Source organism: Myodes glareolus, chromosome 18 (genome assembly GCF_982192425.1).
Source record: "Myodes glareolus chromosome 18, mMyoGla1.1, whole genome shotgun sequence".
Taxonomy (NCBI): Eukaryota; Metazoa; Chordata; class Mammalia; order Rodentia; family Cricetidae; genus Myodes; species Myodes glareolus.
The window spans coordinates 44,484,485-44,508,279 of record NC_142043.1 but is presented as its reverse complement, the minus strand read 5'-3'; the positions used below and the strand labels follow the sequence as shown (position 1 = coordinate 44,508,279).

Here is a 23,795-nt window from a genome sequence, read left to right as displayed (position 1 = left end):
TTCCTGAAGAAAGCCACAGCAGTCACGCCAAGATGTGTCCACGCCTCCTGGATGGGGCTAGTGTGGGTGGACTCCTGTACTGCCAGGTATATACCTTGGGTTAGGGCACTCACTAGTCTGGAGGAGGATCCTGGCAAGAGACTCTCTCAGAAGGACAGGACGTGCACTCTGCCTGCTTCACTGGTAAGCACTGCTTTCCTCTCCACACCAGCTGTAAGTAAAGACAGACTAGAACACTGATTCTCAACCTCCGAATGCTGGGACCCTCTAATATAGTTCCTCATGTTGTGGTGACCCACTACCATAAAATTACTTTGCTACTTTGTAACTGTGACTTTGCTATTGTTGTGAATAGCAGTAACATAAATATCTGATAAGCAGGCTATCTGGTAGAGGCTGAAATGCACAGGTTGAGAACTGCTGGTCTATAGCCTTGACTTTACTTAATTCTTCAATTTAAATACTGCATAGAAGTTATGCTAGTAGGGCTGAAGAGATGGCTTAACTGTTAAATGCTGGAACCACAATCAAAATTATAAGAAAATATGCTGTTAAAATGTGCAAGATGCGTGGGATTGTTAGCTCTTTAAAAGACTAGAACAAATTTTCAATTTGACTAGTACGAAAAATGTCATTTGCTTTGTTGTTTGCTTAAATTTTTAGACTTATTTTATTTTGTGTGTGAATGTTTTGTCCTTGCCCAGGGAAGTCAGAAAAGGGCATGGTGCCCTGAAACTTTTCTTACAGATGGTTTTAAGTCAATGTGTAGATGCTGGGAATTTAGCCCAAACCCTCTCTAAGAGCATCCAGGTCTCTGAACCATCAAGCCATCTCTCTAGCCCCCCCAAAAATGTTTTTAAAAGTGATACTTGTCTGTAATATGAGTAAGTGGGAGACTTCTTGAGTAGCATGCATGAAGTTCTGATTCCATTTCAAGCACCACACACACATTCACACACATACGATTACACCAAAGACACCAATATGTCACACACACACACACACACACACACACACACACACACACACACACAGAGTCTTCCATACTCTGAACCATTAGATGACCTTCCTTTAACAATCAGCATGAGATTCCCAGTGGTAAAAATTAATCCCCATAGAGGAAAAGGGTTATAGGATGTAGCAAGAATCTCACTCAATCAAAGAGCAACAGTCTTGGGTTGATCCATAAGAAAGTGGAGGATTCCTTTTGTCTCCAAAAATACATTCTGGGTGTTTGGGACCTGGGATTTATCTTTCTGTTACCATAACAAAATCCTTGAGATAACTCTGGAAGAGAAATGACTTGTGTGAACTCAGAATTTCAGAGGTTTCAGTCTATAATACTTTACTCAGGGCTTTGGGGCATGGAGGCCCAGTGCAGCAGGGTAGAAACATTTGGTAAAATGGCTGCTTACTTATGGCCACTAGGAAGTGAAAGATAGAAGAAGGCCTGAGGTTCCAATATCCCCTCTGAGTCACTGTGTGCTTGTTAGTTTATGTCAACTTGACACAAACTGAAGCATCTGGGTAGAGGAAACCTCCACAGAGAAAATGTGTCCATAAGACTGGGCTTTAGAGAGACAAGGCTATGGGGCATTCTCTTAATTAGCCATTGTTGTGGGATGCATCTGTTAACAGACACATTCACTTAAGACTTCATTCACTCAGGGATTCCTACACAAACATTCCTTTTCCTTTGCTCAGACTAACTAAGCATTTGTCAAAGTGTCTATATTTTCAAAGATCTAACTTTCTTTAATTGATTCTTTGTGACTTTTTTTGTTCATTTTCATTTCATCAATTTCTGCCCTGATTTTAATTATTAATTTTCCATCTACTAATTTTGTTTTTTTCTTTCTGTTTTTCAAAGTCTTTTGACTGTAACATTAAGTTATTGACTTTAGATCTCTCAATTTTTTTCATGTAGACCTTCAATGCTATACTATTCCACTGGGTTCATATAGAATGCAAGAAGTTATTTCAATTTTCCTGTATTTGCTGAGTGTTGTTTTTGGCAAAGTATGTAGTCAGTATTGGAGAAAGTTCTTTGTCTTGCTGAGGAGAAAGTATATTTTTAATTTTCAGGTGGATAATCTGTGGTTTTAAGTACCTTTGTGCTATGATTTCATTCAGTCCCAACGTTTCTCTGTTTAGTTTGTGTCTGGACAACCTATTAACCTGTGAGAATGGAGTACTAACATCACCCAATATCACTGTGTCAGAATTAATTCGTGGATTTCGATCTACTAAACAGTATTTGTTTTTACTTAATTGGGTGTGCCTATGTTGGTTCATACATGATTAGAATATTAATATTTACAAGGCTTTTTTTGGAGAGCACCCTGTCTGTCAGAAGTGTGCTGAATATTAAAGGTCGTGCTATCCTCTTCCTGTCCTGGTTTCTAGCGGTCTGTTTCCCCTGCGGCACACTGTTTAACCTTTCTGTCTTCTCATTTCCTGGCATCTGACTGGATGTGTGGTAACCGAGGCAAGTAGGGCTGTTAGAAGTCTTAGTGGTGCTCCAGGTCATCATTGTGACCAGGACAGAAGGATTTGGAAGAGGGCTGGAGAGATGGCTCAGAGATTAAGAGCACTGACTGCTCTTCCAGAGGTCCTGAGTTGAATTCCCAGCAACCACATGGTGGCTCACAACCATCTGTGCCCTCTTCTGGCCTGCAGACATATATGCAGACAGGACGCTGTATACATAATAAATAAATCTTTAAAAAAAGAATGTGGAAGCAATGCTCACTAAATACACATCTCAGGAGAGCAGAAACAAACTATGAATTCATCTCATTTACAGTCACCTTCAATAAAACCCTGTTCAACTTAAAAAATGACACTTTTATGTGGAGGCAAGAGTTTAAGGCTACACGTCCACTTTGGGTGTGAGAATATTTACATGCAGTGTAGGAGGTCTCCACACAGGCACACATGGAAACAGGGACTTCTGCTACAGTGTGACTGTGACTTGCAAGTCAACAAAGGTAACCTCCTTCAGAAGAGAGGTGGTGAAAGACAAGTGAGTCATGAGGTCTTAGGAAGTACAGGATCAAAGGAGATGAAGGAAGCTTTAGCTGAGCAGTTAAAGCAAGTTTGAAAGTTGGTGGAAGAGATCAACACAGGATCAGTTTGATTTCTAAGGTAGCAAAGGACACCAAGGAATATTGTTTGCCTCCAAACAAGTGTATCAATCATGGGATAAGACAAGTATAAGTTAACATATACTCTAGTATTAGACTTTGTTCCATCTCTCCAGCATGTGAGTGTTGATGAATATGCTCTGGGAAGAAAGAGAAAGAACCTGCATTTATAACAACATAGTGTGTGCTAGGTGGATGTGTTCATCACCTTGTTTCTAACAGTACTAATGGGAGGTAGTTAGCATATCCGACATTTTATAGATGGAAAAAGCAAATCTCAAAGAAGGTCCAGCTTGATGTCTGAGAGCTTGCAGCCAGCTTTCTAGCTTCCTAATTACTGAACCCAAGTCTATTTATTTACTAGTAGAACAGGACCTAAGGAACTAAGGACTTGCTCTCGTGGAAGGAAAAAAAGATTTCTTCAGCAAGCCAGCAAGACTAAGTAAGACTGGTGTTCTGAAAGACCTTTTTCATTCATGTATGTTTTAAACTTGTTTTCACTACAGACAAGGGAAGGATGGGAGTTAGTTAAACCTGGTAATAACTCATTGGCTTGGCACATCTTAGCATCACCAGTCTTGAAAGGTGGAGTGGGGGGATATCAGCCTCATGCTGCTAATTTGAATAACTAATGAGCACTACACTCAGCCAGTCGTCATGGGTTGTTTCCGAGTAATGGGCAGAACATGGAGGCTTTGGGGCTCTCTCTTTTCAACTATAAACATGGTTACACTCTAGTCTTTGTACGTTTTAGACTCGCTGTCAAACTGGGGGTGGGAAGAAACCCAAGACGCATGAGCATGGGGCTCTGCTACAAAGCCAGGAACCTGCTCATAGTGGGGAGCTAGGTCGTCACAGGGAGGGAAGAGCAGGGTAGTTGCTCCAAGCATTTATCTAAATAGCCTAGAGTCTGCTGGTAAGCAAGGTAGTGCAGATTTGTACTTGAGCAGTCACTATACAATGAGGGTTACTTCCTCTTTGGGCAGATGCCAAGGTTTGTTTCTTGCAGTCTTGACTCTTCTGGTTGAGGCTGAGGCTAACCACAATGACAGCAGAGCTTTCTGGATTGCTTACTGCTGAAGATCAGGTACTTTTGACACAGTAGAATTTGAGCCTCTGCGATTGCCGTACTCCAGAGTTGCTTTCCTGCTTCCTCTCAACGTACTTTTGTACTCACTGAACTCCGGGGCAGTTCAGCCTTGGGATTACTGACAGCTAGAGCTTGAAGGTAAGAACACAGTTTATCTTAAATGTTTGACCTAAGTTATTGGTACATGTTCTCAGTTTTCAGGCGTGCATGCTGATGTCAATGTAAATTAGCCCAAGTCAGAAAGATCCTAAATCCTAGGAAACCTGAGAAAAATAATAAAAGGCATAAGAAACTAACATCGGCTGTGCTCGAATTAGAAATTCATGCACTCTTCCTCCCTTGATCTGTCTCCCTTATGCACCTTGATCGTCCCAGCCCCCAGCCCTTAGCCCCCACCCTCCACCCCATTCCTGACAGCCTCTCCCCTTGCCAGCCAACTGGACTTTTCTGGCTATGACTGTCTCTTCACCTCACAGGACCCTCCTTTTGCCACAGCCTTTGGGCACCACTCGAGCTGGGTCTATAAAAGCGACTTGACCAGATCCCCATCTCGAGGTGGTTACTTCCATAAGCAAGCAGCCATAGCACCGTGCCTGCAGGCCTGTAAAGTTTACAAGCAGTGGAAGACTCGCTGAGGGCAAGGTGGAGGACTTCTGGGAGTCTGAAGCCTGTCTGGAGGACAGCGTGAGACTGTCTTAGAAAACGAAGCAAAAAAGGCTAACTGAATGGAAAAGAGCAGTAATTCCTGCTCACAGAGATTGTTTCACAAAGGAGGCCACACTGACCCAGCCTGATAGGATGAAAAAGTAGCTGCCTGGGAACATTTGTTTATCTACCCAATTCTAAAACTATCAGGGGTCATAGCTCATGAAAACTATAAGAAGAGCCCAAAGGGAAGGTGACAATGTCTCAAAATTTCTATGGGGACTAACAGCATTATTCCCTCTCCAGTACCACCCTCTCTCCCCACCCTTGTTGCACCTCCTTCTTCCCAGCTTCCACCAGATTCTACTCTCTGGGGTCCAACACAGCAGGTGGGGAAATAATGCACTAGGGCATCAAGTATTTTAATCCTCTACCACTCTTTGGTAACAGGAGCAGATTCTGATGGCTGTCTTTCTCCCACAGCCCTGCATGCTGTGGCCATCAGACCACCTATGTACCTCTTGCCGTCCCATGCAGTTCTCAGAAGTAGAAATACCAGCATTAGATAAACCTAAGCTACCAGACCTAGACTGGGGAGAGAATCAGCTGTTCCCCTGTATTCACTGTTGCTGCCCAGCAGCAGGAGAGAAGTTTGGATTACACACTAACTACAAGTCTGAAAAAAAAATTCAAATCTGAGAATCTGATTTCTATTGAGTGCCTGTGGCTTTTGTATCATCCTATAATCAAAGATTCAGGAATCCCTCCCCTGCTCCAAATTTTCCAAACTGGGAATGGTGCACACTGGGCAAACCTCTCCTACTGAACTATACCTCAGGCCTCACCTGGCTGTTCTCACAGTTTCAGAGCCTCACCCAGCCCCTCAGCTCTCCCTGTTCAGTCCACAAAGCTGCTACAGCGCTGGTGGTCTCTGCTGACTGAAGGGTTGCAAGTCCTCATCTCCAGGCTCTAACTCTAAACATCACTAACCCGGCTGTCTTTGATGTCTACAGGATAAGACACACTCATTAAGATCATTACAACACCTATCTAGCTTTTTATCCAGGCCCATTTCCGCACACCCCACACTGATGCTCTAAGCCCTGGAGACTTCCCTGTCAAGGTACATTTTGCTTAGTTCTGCTGGAGGGCCCTAACTATGGTTGAAATGTGCTTCATCCTCCCAAACTTCTGCTGGAGCATGAGCCTCAGAGTCTTATGTTAATTAATGTTAAAATATAGACCCTTCCTCCTACACTGTGGTTTGGAAGGGGGGCTTTTGTAAATGAATCCCCCATGGCTTTACAAGGAGAAGGAAGGTGTGACCATGGAGAAAGAGAGGCACCATCATTCCCACTGTGATGTGATGTTGCCCCAGCATGTGCACAGCTGTTTGCCATTCAAGCCTCCAAAACCATGAACTAAATACTAGTCTCTCTTTTCTTTTTCTTAGTTTTTGAGACAGAGTCTCACTGTGTAACCTACCCTCAAGTGAGTGATCTTCCTGCCTCATCTTCCGAAGTGCTAGGACACAACCAGGGACTGCCGTGTTCAGGTTCTTTTCTCTGGAAAGCCTGACTTGGTTGTTTCAGAATAGTAAGACAAAGCTCACTGGTGCAGCCTTCATAGGCTTCCCTCTGCTCAGTTCTCCAACCCCTTCCCACACTACCCTCTAGATTTCACAGTTTGGACTCGTGTGTTTTACTGCTAAATATAAAGCAAATGCATAGAATAACATGTTATTATAATGTATACCTTCAGAAAACCCGGAGGGAGCAAAAACCTGTCAAAAACAACAAAGATGCATTCTTTATGCTCCCATAGGTCTGTCCTTCCCCCACTTTAAGAACAACCGCTGTTCTAACTCTTCAAAGGAACTTTCTTTTCTTTGTGCTAGGGAATAAGCCCACAGTTTTTAGTGTGCTAGGCAGGTCTTCCACCGCTTAGCTACACCCCTCTCTTTCTTCATTTTCTTTATAATTTATTAACATGAGTGATGAACATCCTTAGGCATAGTTTAGGTTGGTTTGTTGGTCTTTTGGATCTCTTTAAATGTGTCCTTTTATGATTTTTTTATATATAAAGTCTCTACCTTTAAATTGTTTCCTTACCATCTATGTGGAGGGAGTGTATCATTGTCCTGCAGGCTCATGCAGGTCTGCACAGGCTGATTTGACCCTGTGCCGTAGTCTCACATGCTCCTGTCCTCTTTACTTCCCGAACATCCTTCTTTGGATTCAGATGGTGTGGCAGTGATCTAGCAGGTCCCCTTCATGGGGAAAGCATTCTCCATCGAGGGACAAACAACGTTTGTCTTCCTTTTGTGATTTTTTTAAATACTAAGACCCAAGTTTTTATATTTATTAAGAGTCACAAGAAAGTATTATAATTACACAATTTATTTTTCATTTATTTATCAGAACAATTCTATAAATAGAAATGTGCCTTCTAGTACTATTTGATCAATTAGTACAGGAAAGTCATGACAAATTATTAATTCCCGTTTTCCAGCATTCAACAGAAGAGCAGGTTTCCGAGCTTGATCAAGTTCATCTTACTAAGTCCAAGTCCCTTAGTCTAGGCAGTTCAAACAATTTTTCATAATTCTGAGGCAAGAAGTCCCAGATCACGGTGTTAGGTGGTACATTCTCTCAAGGCCTCTGCTTGCAGATGGCTGTCTTCTTCTAAATCCTTATATGGTGTTTCTTCAGTGTAACACTTGGTGCTTCTTTGTGGATCTAAATCTAAGGAGCCCTGTATGACTGAATAAGAACCCACTCTAAAGACCTTGTGCTGACTTAATCAACCCTCAAGGGCCCTATCCCCAGCAGTCACAGTCAGAGGTATGGAGATCAGAGCTCAACATAGGAAGTTGGAGACGCATGATTCAGTCCACTGTACCCAACAATTCTTTTGCCATATAAGTACATGTAAAAGGTTTTCTGCTGCTTGCAAATTTAACAATTTAAAATGACATAAGCATGTGGTAATACACGTGGTAGCACATGTGATAGTACATGTGTGTAACCCCAGCATTTGGGAAGCAGAGGCAGAAGGATCCTGGGAAGTGTATGCCAACTTGGTGGAGGTAGTGATGCACATTAGGACCCCTTTGAGAAGAGAAGAAGGCCTGGATTTGTTAACTCAAACATTTTAATTGCTGTTGTTTTGTTTTGATGTTTGAAACAGAGTCTCACTGTAACCCAAACTGGCTTCAAACTCACAAATTTCTCTCATGTTGCTTGCCCTCATACCCTGCTGATCAGTTTGACTCCTGAAGGTCGGAAGTCTGAAAGATCACAGCTCTGGGTAAAATCAAGGTGCAGAGTTGCACTCCTGGAAGTTCTAGAAGAGCATCCCTGCTCAGCTCACCCTCTGGTCAGCCATCTTCCGTTCTGTGCAGGTGAATGGTCCAGGCTGCTGCTGAAGCTTCACCCTCAGCTTCCAGAGGCCTTGACGTCTGCTCCCCTCTGGCCTGGCAGTGGCAACCAAGTCAAACTATGCAGACTCCGGGTGCCCCACATCCTCCAACAATACTCTATTGGAGATGAGAAGGGGAGGATCTTTGGGAGTCATAATGTTGCATACCACCATTTTCATTTGAAAAGGACAAAAATACATGAACTAATGTCAATTCCTGGGTGATACATTCATCCTTGTGTGTTTGGGATTATTGCAAGGGTTTTTGAAATTTGAACACAAACATTCATACCTACAACTTAGAATGAGGCAATTTTAAAAGAAACATGATGTGATTTTTCAGGCATGCTAACTGAGGTCCTGAGCAAGTCATTGATCCTGTGACTCACTGTAACATATTTAGAAAAATGATAATTATTTCTTCGTGTTAAAATTATGAAGTGAATTAAAAGAGAAGAGAAATTCTGGCAGGACCTAAAATAAGGAAGTATCAATGTTCCAAACCAACTGAGGTAGCTTACACTTGTCACCTCAGCATAGAGGCGGCTGAGGCAGGAGGACTGTGAATTCAGTGCCAGCCTGGGATACACAGTGAGTTCTGGGGTATCTTAGGATGACCTGCCCTAAGTAAGACCCTGTCCCACGCTTACCCCCAAAAGGAGAAGGAGGAGGAGGGGGCAATTAAATACCTTGAAGCTCTGCTCAAGCTGACTACACCACATCTCAGCGTGTCATCCAAAGTCCACCCTCTCTGCCATGTTACTATAACTGCTGCTTGTATTTGAAATGTTTTAAAAAAAATAATTGGCTTTTCATTTTCTAAAAGTACTGTGTCTGTTCTATAGTACTCAGCTATCTCTGGGAGTCTGAGTAACCCTGAAAGCTGGTCCGGCAAAACTGGACCCACTGTTCCTTCTCTTACTTCCTGGAGTGACTGAGCCACTTTCTTTCATTCAATTTCCAGCACCTGTTTACTCCCACACTTTCCATAAAGGCCTTTCCCTCCTAATGATCTGTGACTCAAGTTATGTTAGCATTAAGATGAGGTTATGGTCAAAGGTACTCAGCCCAGCTCACTGTAACAGTCACTTACTGTCACCTTGTCATTTCTCTGAGCAGCAGCAGGGAATGTCTTCTAGAATTGCAATTTTCATTTCATCTTGAGTAACAGAGGCTCACTCCCCCTGCTCTATGTTTTTTCTATTTTCAAGTCTTCTAGGCATAGCAAACAACAGCAAACAAACTGTACAAAAACATGCATCTCTCCAAAAAAAAAAAAAAGATAAAATAGACCAGAAGCACATGAGAAGGTATTTGTCACTAAGCATGTAGAAAGTGCAAAACAAATCCGTTGGGATGGATATTTGTCAGTTACACTACATGTTAGTGACAATTAGAGCGTACTGTAGCCTGCTGGTGGCCATTCACATGATACAGCCACTGAAGGAAGGTGCTATTAGAAGTTCTCAAGAAATGCAAACATACAATCCTGCAACTGTGCTTTGAGTTGTTTACCTGAAAATATGAACATGGGGGCTTAGATATTTCTGCATTGTGTTTGTAGCGGCATCGTCCAAATTACCTGAAGGCAGGCAATCAAGTGACCATGGATAAGCAAATGGATAAACAAAACGTAGTACAAGCAGGCGTGCAATAATCGTCAGCATTAATTAGGAAGGAAATCTGATGACACGACAGAATATAGCCGATCCTTAAGAAAATTAAACAACACAAGGCAAACCATTCACAACAGGACAAAATCAACTTACTTATCCAAAGCATCTAGAGTTCGAGGAGACAGAAAGGGAAACGGTGGTAGCCAGGGGCCGGGGATTTAGCACTAATGGGCCCCTAATTTCCATCTAGGAAAGTGAAAAGTTGTCTGGAGATGGAGGGTGATGATGGACGTGCACTGGTGGGAATACCACTAATGCCACAGAGCCGTGTGCTTAGGGCTAAGAGTCCCTTTCATAAGAGCATACAGCAGTGTATGCTTCTCACAGCATTTTAAAAATTCCATTCTGACTATGACACTGGGACTTGTTTCCTCTGCATATACTGGATTTTGGGGATCCAGTCTGTTTGGACACTCACCTTCCTGGACCTGGAGGGAGGGGGGAGGAACTTGAACTTCCCACAGGGCAGGAAACCCTGACTGCCCTAAGGGATGAAGAGGGAGGAGGAGAGGGAGTGGGGGGAGTGGGAGGGTGTTGGGAAGAGGGGCGGAAATGGAAACTTTTATAATTTAATAAAATTACTTTAAAAAAAATTCCATTCTGTTCTTTTCTCTCAGGTCCTGGACCCTCCACCCTGAGACACTATGGCCCTGACCCCAGAATTGAGCAAACAAGCAAAATGGAAAGAAATAGAAGGGATCCCCCTGGCAGCTGCGACTGTGGACAACTGGAACCAGATTCAGGCCTTCAAGGCCAAGCCAGATGACCTCCTCATTTGTACTTATCCTAAATCAGGTAACTCAGGGTGACAGCTCCAGTCTCTCTCTCTGAGCCATCTGAACTCCTCACCTAGTTAGAACTCCCTGCAAAGGCAAACCTGTTCCCTTTTTCCCATGGTAAAGTCCATCTCAGATGTCTGGAGCCCTGGGTTTTCTGAAGCTCACTCTCCTCTGCCATTCACTGTTCCTGGGAAGAGGTGAGCTTTGTCTCTGCGGTTCTACTCTCCGTGGAGATCCAAAGTCTTCCTGTCAGAGTTAACAGGATCCTCCTGGCCCCACATCCCTTCTTCAGGATCCTTGAGAAAGTGATGGGTTTAGGACCTTTACACATCCCTGTCTCCTCAGGGACAACATGGATTCAAGAGATCGTGGACATGATTGAGCAGAACGGAGATGTAGATAAGTGCCAGCGAGACATCATTCAACATCGGCACCCTTTTATTGAGTGGGCACGGCCACCCCAGCCATCAGGTAAGAGCCCCTGACTCCCATTGTGTTCCTCCCTTTGTGTCTCTTTCCTTGCCTTGTCTCACAATCGTTCCTCTTCCTCTTCTTCCTCCTCCTGTTCCTCATTTCCTTCTCCCCCCCCCCACCTTTTTTTGAGAGAGGATCTCTAAACATTGTCCTGACTATCCTGGAACTTGCTATGTAGACCAGGCTGGACTCGAACTCACAGAGCTCTGCCTACAACTTTCTCCTGAGTGCAGAATTAAAGGCACGTGTCGCCATGCCCAGATGCATCTCTTTTCTTGCCTTTATTCCCACCAGTGTGAGTCAGCAAGGAAGAAAGACGTATGTAGAGTGAAGTTCTGACTTATTTTCTTATCCCACTCTTGCTCTGATCTTGTGCAACTGGAGACAACAGGAAGGTGCAGACACCCATCTCCTCTATGCAAGGAAACCCCATTAGGGAGAGTCTACAAACACCTGACTCCTCGATGAAAGGAAACCCCATTAGGGAGTCTGCATTTTATTATCCCTCACCTCAGTTTAACTCAATGGTTTCGCAGAGCCAGTCATTACAAGGGATGTGTATAGAAGTGCAAAAATTATAAATCATGTGTCAGCAAGCATGTTTTTGTCTCACAGATGAAACGTTACAACACGGTTTGCCTGTGGCTGGCAGGGGAATGAGAAGGACCTGCTCTCTGGTCCTGACTGGCTCTGCCTCAGTAAGACACACTTGTCTGATGTCAGTTTCTGGCTCATTGCCCTCAAAGTGACAGACCAAACCCCTTGAGACTCCCATAAAATGCTCTCAGATTTGGGGTTTAAGAGAACATGAAGAAGAGTTTCATTTGAGATGAAAGGCTTGTGAAAAGAAATTTTAATACTGTGGGTATACAGGCAGACAGCAGCAAGGAAGGACTCTGATAAGAATCTAGGTGATGTGACAGGATGAGGGGAGGGGTCCCTTCTTATACTGCATGGGGGACGGGGAAGGTTTCCTGTAGTCAGGCTGTCTCAGGTTCTTATATTGCAGGGGGAGCAGGACTCCAGGGTAGGAATGTGCAACTCTCGTCATGTGTGTGGGCACATGTGGTTGAGGGTGTGTGCACTGCACAGCTGAGTGGTACACACTGGGAGTGGCTCTCCGATATCCTGGCGTCAGCCGTTCTCCTGGAATTTGAGCACCCAGGGAATCTGTTATTCTGTGGGCTTAGAGATCCGCATGTGAGTTCTTGCTGGGGGCTTACAGTTACCTTTATGTGAGAAAAAGCCAGATTCCGGTGTAAATGGCCTGAGGACCAGTCTGGTTTGGATTTTCTCATTGGACACGCTTATCTAAGACTCCACCTCATCTTCTAGAAACTCACAAAGTAAATTCATTCAAACATCATACCCAGCTCTCAAGTTATGTAAGTCTACAAACACGAAAACCATACCAGTCATCCCTCTAAGGGTCCCCCAAAAGCTAAAAGTAAGAAGATTCATGTGTGGATGATGGGTAAGGTGGGCATCACCTGAAGGAGAAGTTCCCATGTGCCGACCGTACTGTTCAGTCATCTCCTGAAATCTGTTCAAGGTGTGGATAAAGCCAATGAGATGCCATCGCCAAGGATACTAAAGACCCATCTTTCCACTCAGCTGCTGCCACCGTCTTTCTGGACAAGTAACTGTAAGGTAAGACAGCATGAACTCCCTGGGGTCCTGGGGCACGAAGCCCAAAGAACTATGCTTACAGATGCTGGGTCACAATACCTTTCTTGGTACTATCCATCCACTACCACTGTGTGCTAACACATAGTGGGAAAGTCAAACATGAAGACAGAGTCAGGACAGTGTTTCCCTTGATGGTTTCAAACACAGTGAAGACAGAGGCCAAACTGAGTTGTTAGAGATATTCTACTCTTCAGTGAAGCAGACTGGGGTAGGGGTGGGGAACATGAGCCATAGCCTGGAAGAGGTATCATAGAATGAAGCAGAGACAAGATTGAACAGAAAAAGTGCAAAGGATTGTTCAGAAGGGTAAATCAAAGTAGAGCCACAGAGGAAATGATTGTCTGCATAACAAGAAGCCTCCATGCCTATTTTGCTTTTTCCAGGACTCTGTCGTGTACCCTAGTGTCTAGTCTAGTGTGTTCCTGCCACATAGAGGATGCTGGACCAGGCTAGGCATGAACAAAGATGGAGGAATCCTATAGTGGGTAGTGCTGAGGTCTCACAATAAGCTAATATTTGCTGAGAAGAATACAATTTTCATAGGCCGGGATAAAGAAAAGGAGAACAAAAAGGGTCTAGAGTGATGGCTCAGTGGTTAAGAGCACTGGCTCTTCTTCTAGAGGAGCCAGGTCCCAGACCCATATGACAGCTCACAATACTATGAACCTTTGGCTCTCAGGGATTCCGCGCCCTCTTCTGGTTTCTGTAGGTACCACAGGCATATTGTGCACTTGCATGCATGTAGGTAAAACACCCATACATAAAAATTATTTTTTTTAAAAAATAGTGTTATTTAATAAGGAATAAGAAACTTCTAGATGACAGAAGTATAGTTGGGATTTCCATGAACAAAGGTCTTGTCTCATGACAGTAAAGCTGGAGGAGGGGTGCAAATTCTATTTCTGACATTACTGAAACTGGAACTCATGAAGACACTGAAGAATGCCCCTTAGAGCTGTCCAACTGAAATCAAACAAGGTAGAAAAAAAAAAGAAGTCCCTGAGTTACAGAAAAATAGATGGTAAATAAAATTATTTTACTTTACAAAAAGCTTCTCTTCCCCAATGGACTGAAGAAGATAACATATTAGGAAATAGCTGCCCTTCAAGATGTTCTCAAGAACACAAGGATTTTACTCAATTTTGCTGTGCCCTTTCCTCCCTGTCACACAATTAGTGAACCAGTCTATCCCTGTATTAGGGGTCTTGGAGGATACTAAGACAGAAAAACTGCCTGAGTATGAAGCTGTGCCAGGGTATTTGATGCCCTGGGTAATTCAGCAACATAGACTTTGGTATTTCCATGGTAACTGGCACAGAGCCTAAGCTCAAGGAGAGAGAAGAGTGAGGAGAGAAAGCAGGGGTAGCAAAGGTGAGCAGGAGGAACTGTGCTCTGTGATCCGGATAATGGTTTACATTAGCTATGTTTTCAGTTTTGAATGAGTGAGTTTTTAAATATACAGCAAACCAAAGAAAAAATAAATAATAATAAACAGTAAGCAGCATGTAGACAGGAGAGAGAGAGACAGAGAGAGAGAAACAAGGAAGATATATACATAGATAGGATAGATGATAGATAGATGATTGATAGATAGATAGATAGATAGATAGATAGATAGATAGATAGATAGATGATAGATAGATAGAGCTTTGTCCCAGTGGTTGAGCTTTCCTAGGTCTGAACTTCTTGCTTCTCTTTCTCAACAGACTACACAAGGTAACATCTGTAGGAAATAATTCCCCTTCTATATGTTCTCAAGAACACAAGGATTCTATTCAGGCACGTTTACTGCGCACTTTCCTCCCTGTCACAGAGTAAGGGGACCAGTCTATCCCTGTATAAGGAGTCTTGGAGAACACTTAGATAGGCATGCTTGAGTGTGAAGTGTGGGTGGAACAACTCACTTCCAGGGCCAGCTTCTCAGTGAGTTCAAACAGCACAAGACAATTTACCAATATAATGTATATCGTGGGCAGAAAAGGAGACCACGGGTCCTCTCCAAAAATCCCTTTTTCTGTCCTGAACAAGACATTGCAAACTCACAACTCAGCATAAGGTGACCCCCACTGCCTGAGACACCAGTTATGTCTCTTGGGCCTCCAGATTATGACTGTACTCACCATCCCACATTTCAGCACACAAAGGATAGGACCATCATAAGGGTGTCTGCTAACGGAACAGAAGAGCTAGACCCAAGATCTTCTGACAAATCTGTTACATATGGAAAAGAGAATGTTAAAGTTGTACAAAAATGAACAATTGTATCAAAATGACATGAAGAAATAAGAGGCAATTTTAATCAGAATTATCAAAAAAAATAAATGGTGTTTTGTAATTGAACATATATAATATGTCACACACATATGTATGTATATATATATATATAATCACTTAAAATTAAAAATCAAAACTAGCCTAACTGTCAGATTATCCATATGAATAGGAAAGAAATGTATGAATTTAGGATGGAATGAGAGCTGAGGAAAGACGAGTGTGATGTGGTGTGACTGGAAGTCACACATAAAAAGGAAGAAAGACACAAAATTCCAGGCAGCATGGAAGTGAAAACACCTGAGGATTAAAGCTTAAGAATTCAAGCAGAAAAAAAAAAGGCATAAAACTTTAGAAAACATTCTCCATCGGAGTATGGCAGCATGGTGACTTGAAGGAAGCATATGTCAGACCTCTGAGATGGTGACAAGGTCTCTCAGCAGGGTTCGTCAGCCTGGCCCTTATTCAAAAAACTTGATATATGAAAACACACAGATGCAAAAATGAATATCATGGAGGCATTTGGGTGCTCCCGGAAAATAAAAGACACGGTGCTCTTCCATGATGGAAACACCAGGGGGAGCTACTGCTCATCCAGAAATCAAGCTGAGGTTTCTGGAAGGATTACCGGCAGACACGTGACAGTGGGATAACAGGCCCGAGTTACTAGAGGAAGAGTTTGCTCCTATAATAAAGTGGACATCACGACTTGGGCTAACTTTTAATGAGTTAATAGCGCCTGGCTCGAGGCAGCATAAACGGCAAGGACGCTCCTCCAGGTTGTGCAGCCAGCGCAGAAGAGCTGAGCATTCCTCGAGAGGACTCGGCCAGAGCGAGAACTCAAAGCGGCACATATTTATGCCTCTCTAACCATCTCTCTTCCTCTCCAAAGTTCCTTTACGTGGCTCGAAACGCCAAAGACTGCATGGTTTCCTATTACCACTTCTACAGGATGAGCCAGGTGCTCCCAGACCCAGGCACCTGGGACGAGTACTTTGAAACCTTCATCAGTGGGAAAGGTAAATAGAAACGCTCAGTGCCCCTGTATTCTTCCTCCTGTAGAGCTGAGTGGAGAGAGCCACTCATGAACTTGAGTCCCCAAGATGTCATGCACCTTCTTAGACAAGTGCCACCACTGACAGGGACCACGTAGATGGGGCTGGTTTCTTTCACAGTGAAGAACCCCATCCCTCAGCAAGCAGCCCCTTTCTACTTCAAAGGCCTTTTTCCCAGGTTCCTGGCCTGTAGAGCTCCCCTCCTCCTAGGTGTCCCTGTCACCATATGAGGTGCAGGTAATTGTGCATAAGTAACAGGAAGGACTTTAGTTTGCCCATTAGGGCAAAACCCCTAGGACTCACCCAAAGCATGTGACCTCGGGATAAAGCAGCTCAGTGTTCTGGGACTATATCAGACACAAGATTTTTCCTTCCGCCATGTCTCTAGCCTCTGATGCCCTTTAAGTAGAAGAAGAAAGAAAGAAAGAAAGAAAGAAAGAAAGAAAGAAAGGAAGGAAGGAAGGAAGGAAGGAAGGAAGGAAGGAAAGCCTGACTCTCAGAAGGTTTGTGTTCACAAAAGCTGTCCTTGTTTGTTTCAGTAAATTGGGGTTCCTGGTTTGACCATGTAAGAGGATGGTGGGAAATTCGAGATAGATACCAGATTCTCTTCCTCTTCTATGAAGATATGAAGAGGGTAAGTAAATTACTGCTGCAGGATTGGGGCAGGGAAGTTGTTTGAAGAATATGTTTCTCACAGGGATGTCTGGGGAAATGGGATCATGTTAAAACTCTATTCCAGTCCAACTCAATGCTACCCTTCCCCAACAGGACCCAAAGCGTGAAATCCGGAAGGTAATGCAGTTCATGGGAAAGAACTTGGATGAAGAGGTGCTGGATAAAATCGTCCAGGAAACATCATTTGAGAGAATGAAAGAGAACCCTATGACAAATCGTTCAACGGTTCCCAAATCTGTCCTGGACCAGTCCATTTCCCCTTTCATGAGAAAAGGTTTGTGGAGAATTTTTCCTTCCTAATTCTGAGAAAGTGCAACCCAAATACACGTATTATGCTCCTAGGAAGGCTAGAAACCCGTTCCTGTTACACAGAGATTCTACAAACTAAGTCTTACAGAGAACTAAGGCCAGCACTATTCTGGTGCACACCTCACTGGGAGCCATGCCTGAGGTTAGACTCATCGGACCTGGGGCCTGGAAACCGGAAGTTAGCACTCTGCTCTAAGGCTCTGCTTGTAAGGGGAGCGACTGGTCGATGCATGTGTCCTGTGTGCCACCCCTGTGTTTCTCCTACTCCATAGCCACTGCTTCGACTTCTGTACTTGACTTCATTTGGACCAATACCCCAAGCTGTTCAGGCTCATGACTTTCAACATGTGCTGCTGTGAACCATCTCTTACTGCCTCCTTCTTCCTGAGGGAAGATTTCTGTTGGACACAGATGATCCAGTTTTAAGGGGACAGTGTTACTGTTTTCCTAAAAATTAGTACATTAAATAACTTTAGAAAACAGTACTGATTTGACCATTTCACACAGAGCCTCACTAAAATCCATTTCACAAGAAACTAGAAACACCAAGCCCCTCCGTCCTTCTCATAGCATGCACATTTCTTTCCACCACAGCACAACCAGGACCTGGGGTTCACATGCTGCTCTAGAACATCTTCCTTTTTCTTTCCATGCTTGAGTTCATTAATTTCATGGTCCCTCCAGTCTGTGAAGTCTCCCAGGCCCCTGAAATAAAGCAGCTCCACCTCTTTTCTCCCTGAATAACACTGAGAATTTGATGCGTAGCCTTTCTTCATGCCCACCCACACCCACCATTTCTACACTCTCTGTATTTGCTTCTTTCCTCGCTTTCCTTGGCCCATAGACACAAATAAAGATGCCTTGATAGAAAATTGTTCACTCAAACACAAAATGTAGCTACACTATATATTTTTGCTTATGGGAATATGGAGCATCTCTCCAGGTCCAAGAACACAGATCTTAGCTATCGCTGTTTGTAGCAGTCTTGTCGGACATGTTGTCATTCACCAATTATTTCTTAGTTATAGAGACAATACTGTGTTTCAATATTTATGGTTAAAACTACAATAAACACTTTTGTTCATCAAACTGAATAATTTCCTACAAGGATCACAGGTGTTACAAAGAGTTTTTTCCTATCTAAAATCATTTCAATCAACGCTTGTTGAAAAATAGTATCTCATTTTAATTATCACCAAATTCTTTTTCGTTGAGATATAATCTACATAAAAATAACTCAAAGAAATTAACTATACAGTTCACCAATTTTTTATTTAAAAAAGAAAATAACTAAGCAACCAACATCTGAATCAAGGCAGCAAAGAATTCCATCACCTTGGGACTTTTTCTTTAATGTCTTTTCCAGTCAATCTCTTTCTACAGAGAACAAAGTCCTCATCTCTCACTATTGATTGATTTTGTTTGTTTTTGAAACAAGGAAAATATACACATGAGATATCACTGGATCTTTTGGCAGCATAATAACAGCTGAAGACCCCGGGTATGGTTATATGTTTGCCATTCATTCGTTTTGTAACTGTGATTGTGTATATATGTATACCACAGAGAGCCAGGACCCCAGGTCACCAAGCTCCCTTAAATTATTTGTCCAATTGATTTAGAAGCTGGCGCCCTGCACAGGGACCACTAGGGCTGCCTCTCAGACAAGAGAGCTAAGGAAATGAGGAACTGGGTGACTGCCATGCCAGCTCCAAAGTGGGTACTCCACACTCTCCTCAGGGCCACGGAGTCTGTCAATCAGAGGCTGATGTTCCTGTCTGGGCTTCATCTTTTAGGAACTGTGGGTGATTGGAAGAACCACTTCACAGTGGCCCAGAATGAGAAGTTTGATGAAATCTACAGACAGAAGATGAAAGGAACGTCTATCAACTTCTGCATGGAACTCTGACCGAGACGTAGAGAGAGACGGCAAGAACGTGGAGGCTGCTGTGCAGGTAAAAGAAGTTCTGAAAGCACACTGTGAAATACTCAAGAATGTGGCTAAATCTCTATGAATTTTAACATCATATTATAATTTTATAAAAGTGGATCATGGCTAATGTGTGTTCTTTCCACTCTTTTTTTTTTAGATTTGCCTATTTTATTTTTAAATACAGCTGTGATGTGATTCTAGGAAAACAATAGTTTCTCTACCTGTATGTGATATAGGTATTTATTTATTTATTTATTAAAAATTCCACCTCCTCCCCACCTCCCATTTCCCTCCCACTCCCCCTCTCCCCTTTTCTCTCCCTTTCCATTCCTAAGAGCAGTCAGGGTTCCCTGCCCCGTGGGAAGTCCAAGGTCCTCCCCACTCCATCCAGGTCTAGAAAGGTGAGCATCCAAACAGACCAGGCTCCCACAAAGCTCGTCCATGCAGTAGAATCAAACCCAATGCCATTGTGTCCTCATTGACAGCCACATTCAGAGAGTCTGGTTTGATCACATGCTCCATCAGTCCCAGTCCAGCTGGCCTTGGTGAGCTCCCATTAAAAAAAAAACAAACAAACCACAAAGTGTAACATGAGGGCCGGGCTCGTTGGGGTTTCTGTCCTGCCCAGTCCCCCAGTCATTTAGTCCCAGAGAAAATCACACAGAGGCGTGCGTAAGTTATAAAACTGATTGGCCCATTAGCTCAGGCTTCTTGTTAACTCTTGTAGCTGCTATTAACCCCTTGTTTTTATCTATGTTAGCCACATGGCTCGGTACCTTTCTCATCTGGGCAGGTTACATCTTGCTTCTTCCATTGTTTGGGCAGGACTGGGAGAAGAGCTTCCTTCTTCCCAGAATACTCCTGTTCTCATTGTGCCACCTCTCCTTCCTGTCTGGTTTTCATGCTTATACTTCCTGCCTGGCCAACCAGCATTTATGTAAAACATCATTAACAGAATACAGACAATTCTTCTGTAACAACAAAGTAAACATTATATTTTGATGAAAGTAGAATGAAGGCATGGTGCTCAGTTTGGAGCCGACTGGGTTTGGATCTACAGTCATGCCATCTGAGGAGCAAACTGTAACCACACCAAGTGTGTCTCTCATCTAGCTTCCATATTTGCCTATTTTAACTGAATCTGCCTGTATTTGCTGGCCAACAAGCTTATCTCTATCTCCTGCTCTGTTCTATGTTGAAAAGGAACAGATCATTTTCTGGCTAGGTACCACTTACCAAACTTGATCAGATCAGCAATTTAAACATACCTGAAGCCAAACTCCAGATTGCTTCCCTGTTCCTTCACCACCACCTTAAGTCTAAGTCCATCTCCCCTCCTCCTTCTTTCCTCCTTTCCTTCCTTTCCCCTCCTCTTCCTTTATCAATCCTCTGCTGCTCATCCACCTTTCTCTGACTACCCAGGTGCTCACCAAATCACCAGAGTGCTCGTCACTGGGTCAGGGCTGGGTATATCTTAGACAGCAGTGTTACAAGGGAACAGTTTTCATTTGGAGACCCAGAGGAAACAGCTTCCTGGTGACACCACACATTCAGTCATGAATATCACAATTAAAGAAGCTTTTCCCCACACAATAACAAGTCTCCTTCGTGTCTTTTTTAACATTTGTATTTCCTGAACATTTGATATAAAGTCAGCCATGGGATACTTAGTATATGTTTCACATTTCCTCAGCAAGAACAACTTTTTCATGATTTCTCATCCTATGGCACCTGTCACCTGTGGTTTCCTCTCCTACTTTATGGCTGGAGAACACTTTGTCTTTATATTTACAAGTTGACAGGCATTTGTGGTGTGTGCAGTTTGGGGTTCTCATCCACCATTCCTCTGTTGATGTGTGAGGGTTCGTTATTTCCATATCCATCACGGAATTCAGACTGTTTCAAATGTCAGGTATTTTATAACACTCCCCTTTGTGTGTGTGTTTGTGTCCATGTGTACTCCTATCGAATCCAGAGGAGGACACCGGTGGTACTCTGTGTCATCACTTTCCAGTCTATTCCCTTGAGACAGGGTTCATTGATCATGGTGGTAACCAATGGACAGCAAGTCCCAGATGTCCTCTTCTCCGTAACCCACAGACTAAAGTTATAGGCTTCTGGATTATTCTATATATTCTGGGAATGGGAACTCAGGGCCTAATGCTTGAATAGCAAGTGCCTTACCCATCAAGTCATCTCCCGAGCTCTAACTTTCTGCAAATCTACTGGAAATCTAGCGCATTTCTGTTAGTTATTCCCTTGAAAGTCCAGATGAAATTGGTGGTCCACTTTTATCTGAGGAGGGTCTCATTTACCACTATCTTCAAATGCCAGTGGCAATCTATATAAGCCAATTATAAATTATACACAATTCAAAGTTGTGTATAATAACCACAAGTCTTCAGGAATGTGCAGCATATCAGTAGAATTACTACAAAAACTACCATGGACAAAACACTAGCATGCACACAATTCTGACAGGATGAGCATGCAGGATGTGTTTTCTCTAGGACAACTAGTTCACTGAAAAAACTGACAGGGTTCCGGAAGTAATTTGAAATATTCAAGACACATCAGTGCATCAAACAACCCCCAAATATCACTGAGCATTCTTTCAACCTGGGACATAACATTATTCTCTGTCTGGAAAGTCAACCTCATCTAAGACAGTCAAAGACTCTTAGCAGAATAAAGGTAAGGCACTTGCCATCAAAGCTAACAGTTCCCAGAACTGAGTCCAATTCCCAGAACCCCCACAGAGGAAAGAGAGAACAAAATATTGCAGAGTTGTTTTTTTGACTTCTATGTGTGTGCTTTGGCATGAGTGCAGACACACACACACACACACACACATACACACACACACACACCCCACAAAAATGTAAATTTAAAATTTACCCAAAGCAAAATATGAATCCTAAATTAATATAATAACATAAATCTAATAGTATTTTCTTGCACTAAATGAAAATGAAAGGAATGAAAATAAAAGGAAGGAAATAGTTAAACACAAAGGTAGATAGTTATAGTTATGGTTATGCTAAAAATAAAGTAGTTGTAAATATTGTAACTGCAATTCTTGTTTGAAACCTGTTTACTCTCTGTAAATTCACCATGTTAAAGTTAACGCCTTCCTTTTTACACAGACAGAAAAGCAGAGGTGATGTAGGATTCCCGTCTGTATGCTGTCAATGTGTTTTGTTGTTGAATAAAGCTGCTTTGGTCCTATAGCAGGGAAGAATAGAGACAGCTGGGAAAATAACTTGAAGCCAGGAGAAAGTAGGCATAGTCTAAAAGATGTTACACATCCACTGCAGAAGCTGGAAGGAACCATACCCGTAGGCCACAACAATGTGGCAATACACAGATTAATAGAAATGGATTAAAACATGAGTTAGTCAGAAATTTGCCTAAACTATTGGCCTAGCAGTGTTGAAATTAATAAAGCTTCTGTGTGATTATTTTGGGTCTGAGTGGCTAGAAATGAATGAGCAGCCTCAGCCTACATCTTCCCTCAGTTTTATGGACTACTGGAATATTTGTGGATTATTACAGTTGTTTTTCATATTTCTGAATTCATCAGTGATTTTTTCCCGTTTTCCTTTTTTTTTTAATTTTCCATTCAAAAATTTACACTTCCTCCCCTCCTCCTATTCTCCTCCCACTCCCCCACTCCCTTGAGGGAGGGCGGGGAACCCTGCCCTGTGGGAAGTCCAAGGTCCTCCTCCCTACATCCAGGCCTAGGGAGCTGTGCATCATATAGACTAGGGTCCCAAAAAGCCAGAACATGCCTTAAAACAAGTCCCAATGCCTTTATCAATGGCTTCTCAGTCAGCCCTCATTGCCAGCCACAATCAGAGAGTCCGATTTGATCACATGCTCAATCAGTCCTGGGCCAGCTGGATTTGGTGAGCTCCCATTAGAACTGGCACCCTGCCTCAGTAGGTGGACCAACCCCTCGCTGTCCTGACTTCCTTGCTCATCTTCTCCCTCTGTCTGTCCTTCATCTGGACCTTGGGAGCTCATTCCATTGTTCTGATGAGGGTCTCTGTCTCTATTTCCATGTGTCGCCAGATGCAGATTCTATGGAATAGAATTCTATGGAATAGAATTGAATTCTATGAAGATAATCATCAGAGTGATAGTGGGGCAAGGATAGTTCAGGCACCCTCTCCTCGGCTGCCCAAGGACCTAGCTGGGGACATCCCCATGGACACTTAGGATCCCCTCTACAGCCAACGCTCTTGCCAACCCTAAAATACAAGATAATTTTAACCCATTGGTTCTTTCAGTTTTTGTTGCATAATCTCATTATTTAGACTTTTAAGTTTTCCATTGATTCTTGTGTCTCTCCTTGTTATATATGAGTTTGTTTCTTTAGAGGGATGGAAGGAAAGATGGGAGGTTACAGAGGTACTGTGATGCTAGGAGAGATCCTCCATCCAGGCACGAAGACTCTAGTAATGATAAACACTAAATGGGCGTCTGAAGATGTTTCATTCCCATCAGACAAATTATGTCCCCATGAACGTCAAAGTTTCTATAGAATCAGGAGATCCAGCACCACCAAAAAGCAGGCTCAATAAATATGAGGTCTGTGCTACAATGACAGAAGACGGGATCTGGAATTGAA

General features: G+C 43.0%; 1 protein-coding gene across 3 annotated transcripts; it reads left to right on the top strand.

The window, feature by feature from the left end:
* Positions 1-85: 85 nt before the first annotated feature.
* Positions 86-19,279, top strand: LOC125411590 (sulfotransferase 1C2). 3 transcript variants are annotated; one of them, XM_087898123.1, is made up of 10 exons: positions 130-183; positions 4,133-4,374; positions 8,071-8,284; positions 10,595-10,772; positions 11,102-11,227; positions 12,783-12,880; positions 16,083-16,209; positions 16,785-16,879; positions 17,014-17,194; positions 19,026-19,279. In XM_087898123.1, the coding sequence occupies exons 4-10, from the start codon at positions 10,622-10,624 to the stop codon at positions 19,136-19,138; spliced, it is 891 nt and encodes a 296-aa protein (XP_087754249.1). In that variant the 5' UTR covers positions 130-183; positions 4,133-4,374; positions 8,071-8,284; positions 10,595-10,621; the 3' UTR covers positions 19,139-19,279. The 3 variants fall into 3 exon arrangements, with proteins under 3 accessions (XP_087754248.1, XP_087754249.1, XP_087754247.1); XM_087898121.1 differs by lacking the exon at positions 8,071-8,284 and having other exon boundaries at positions 132-183; XM_087898122.1 differs by lacking the exons at positions 4,133-4,374; positions 8,071-8,284 and having other exon boundaries at positions 86-183.
* Positions 19,280-23,795: the final 4,516 nt, after the last annotated feature.

Excerpts from the sequence above, each read along its gene's own strand:
- LOC125411590 (XM_087898122.1), top strand. The coding sequence starts at position 10,622 with ATGGCCCTGACCCCAGAATTGAGCAAACAAGCAAAATGGAAAGAAATA. Across the intron at positions 11,228-12,782 it reads ACGGCCACCCCAGCCATCAG|GTGTGGATAAAGCCAATGAG; the intron begins GTAAGAGCCCCT and ends AATCTGTTCAAG. Across the intron at positions 17,195-19,025 it reads TTCCCCTTTCATGAGAAAAG|GAACTGTGGGTGATTGGAAG; the intron begins GTTTGTGGAGAA and ends TTCATCTTTTAG.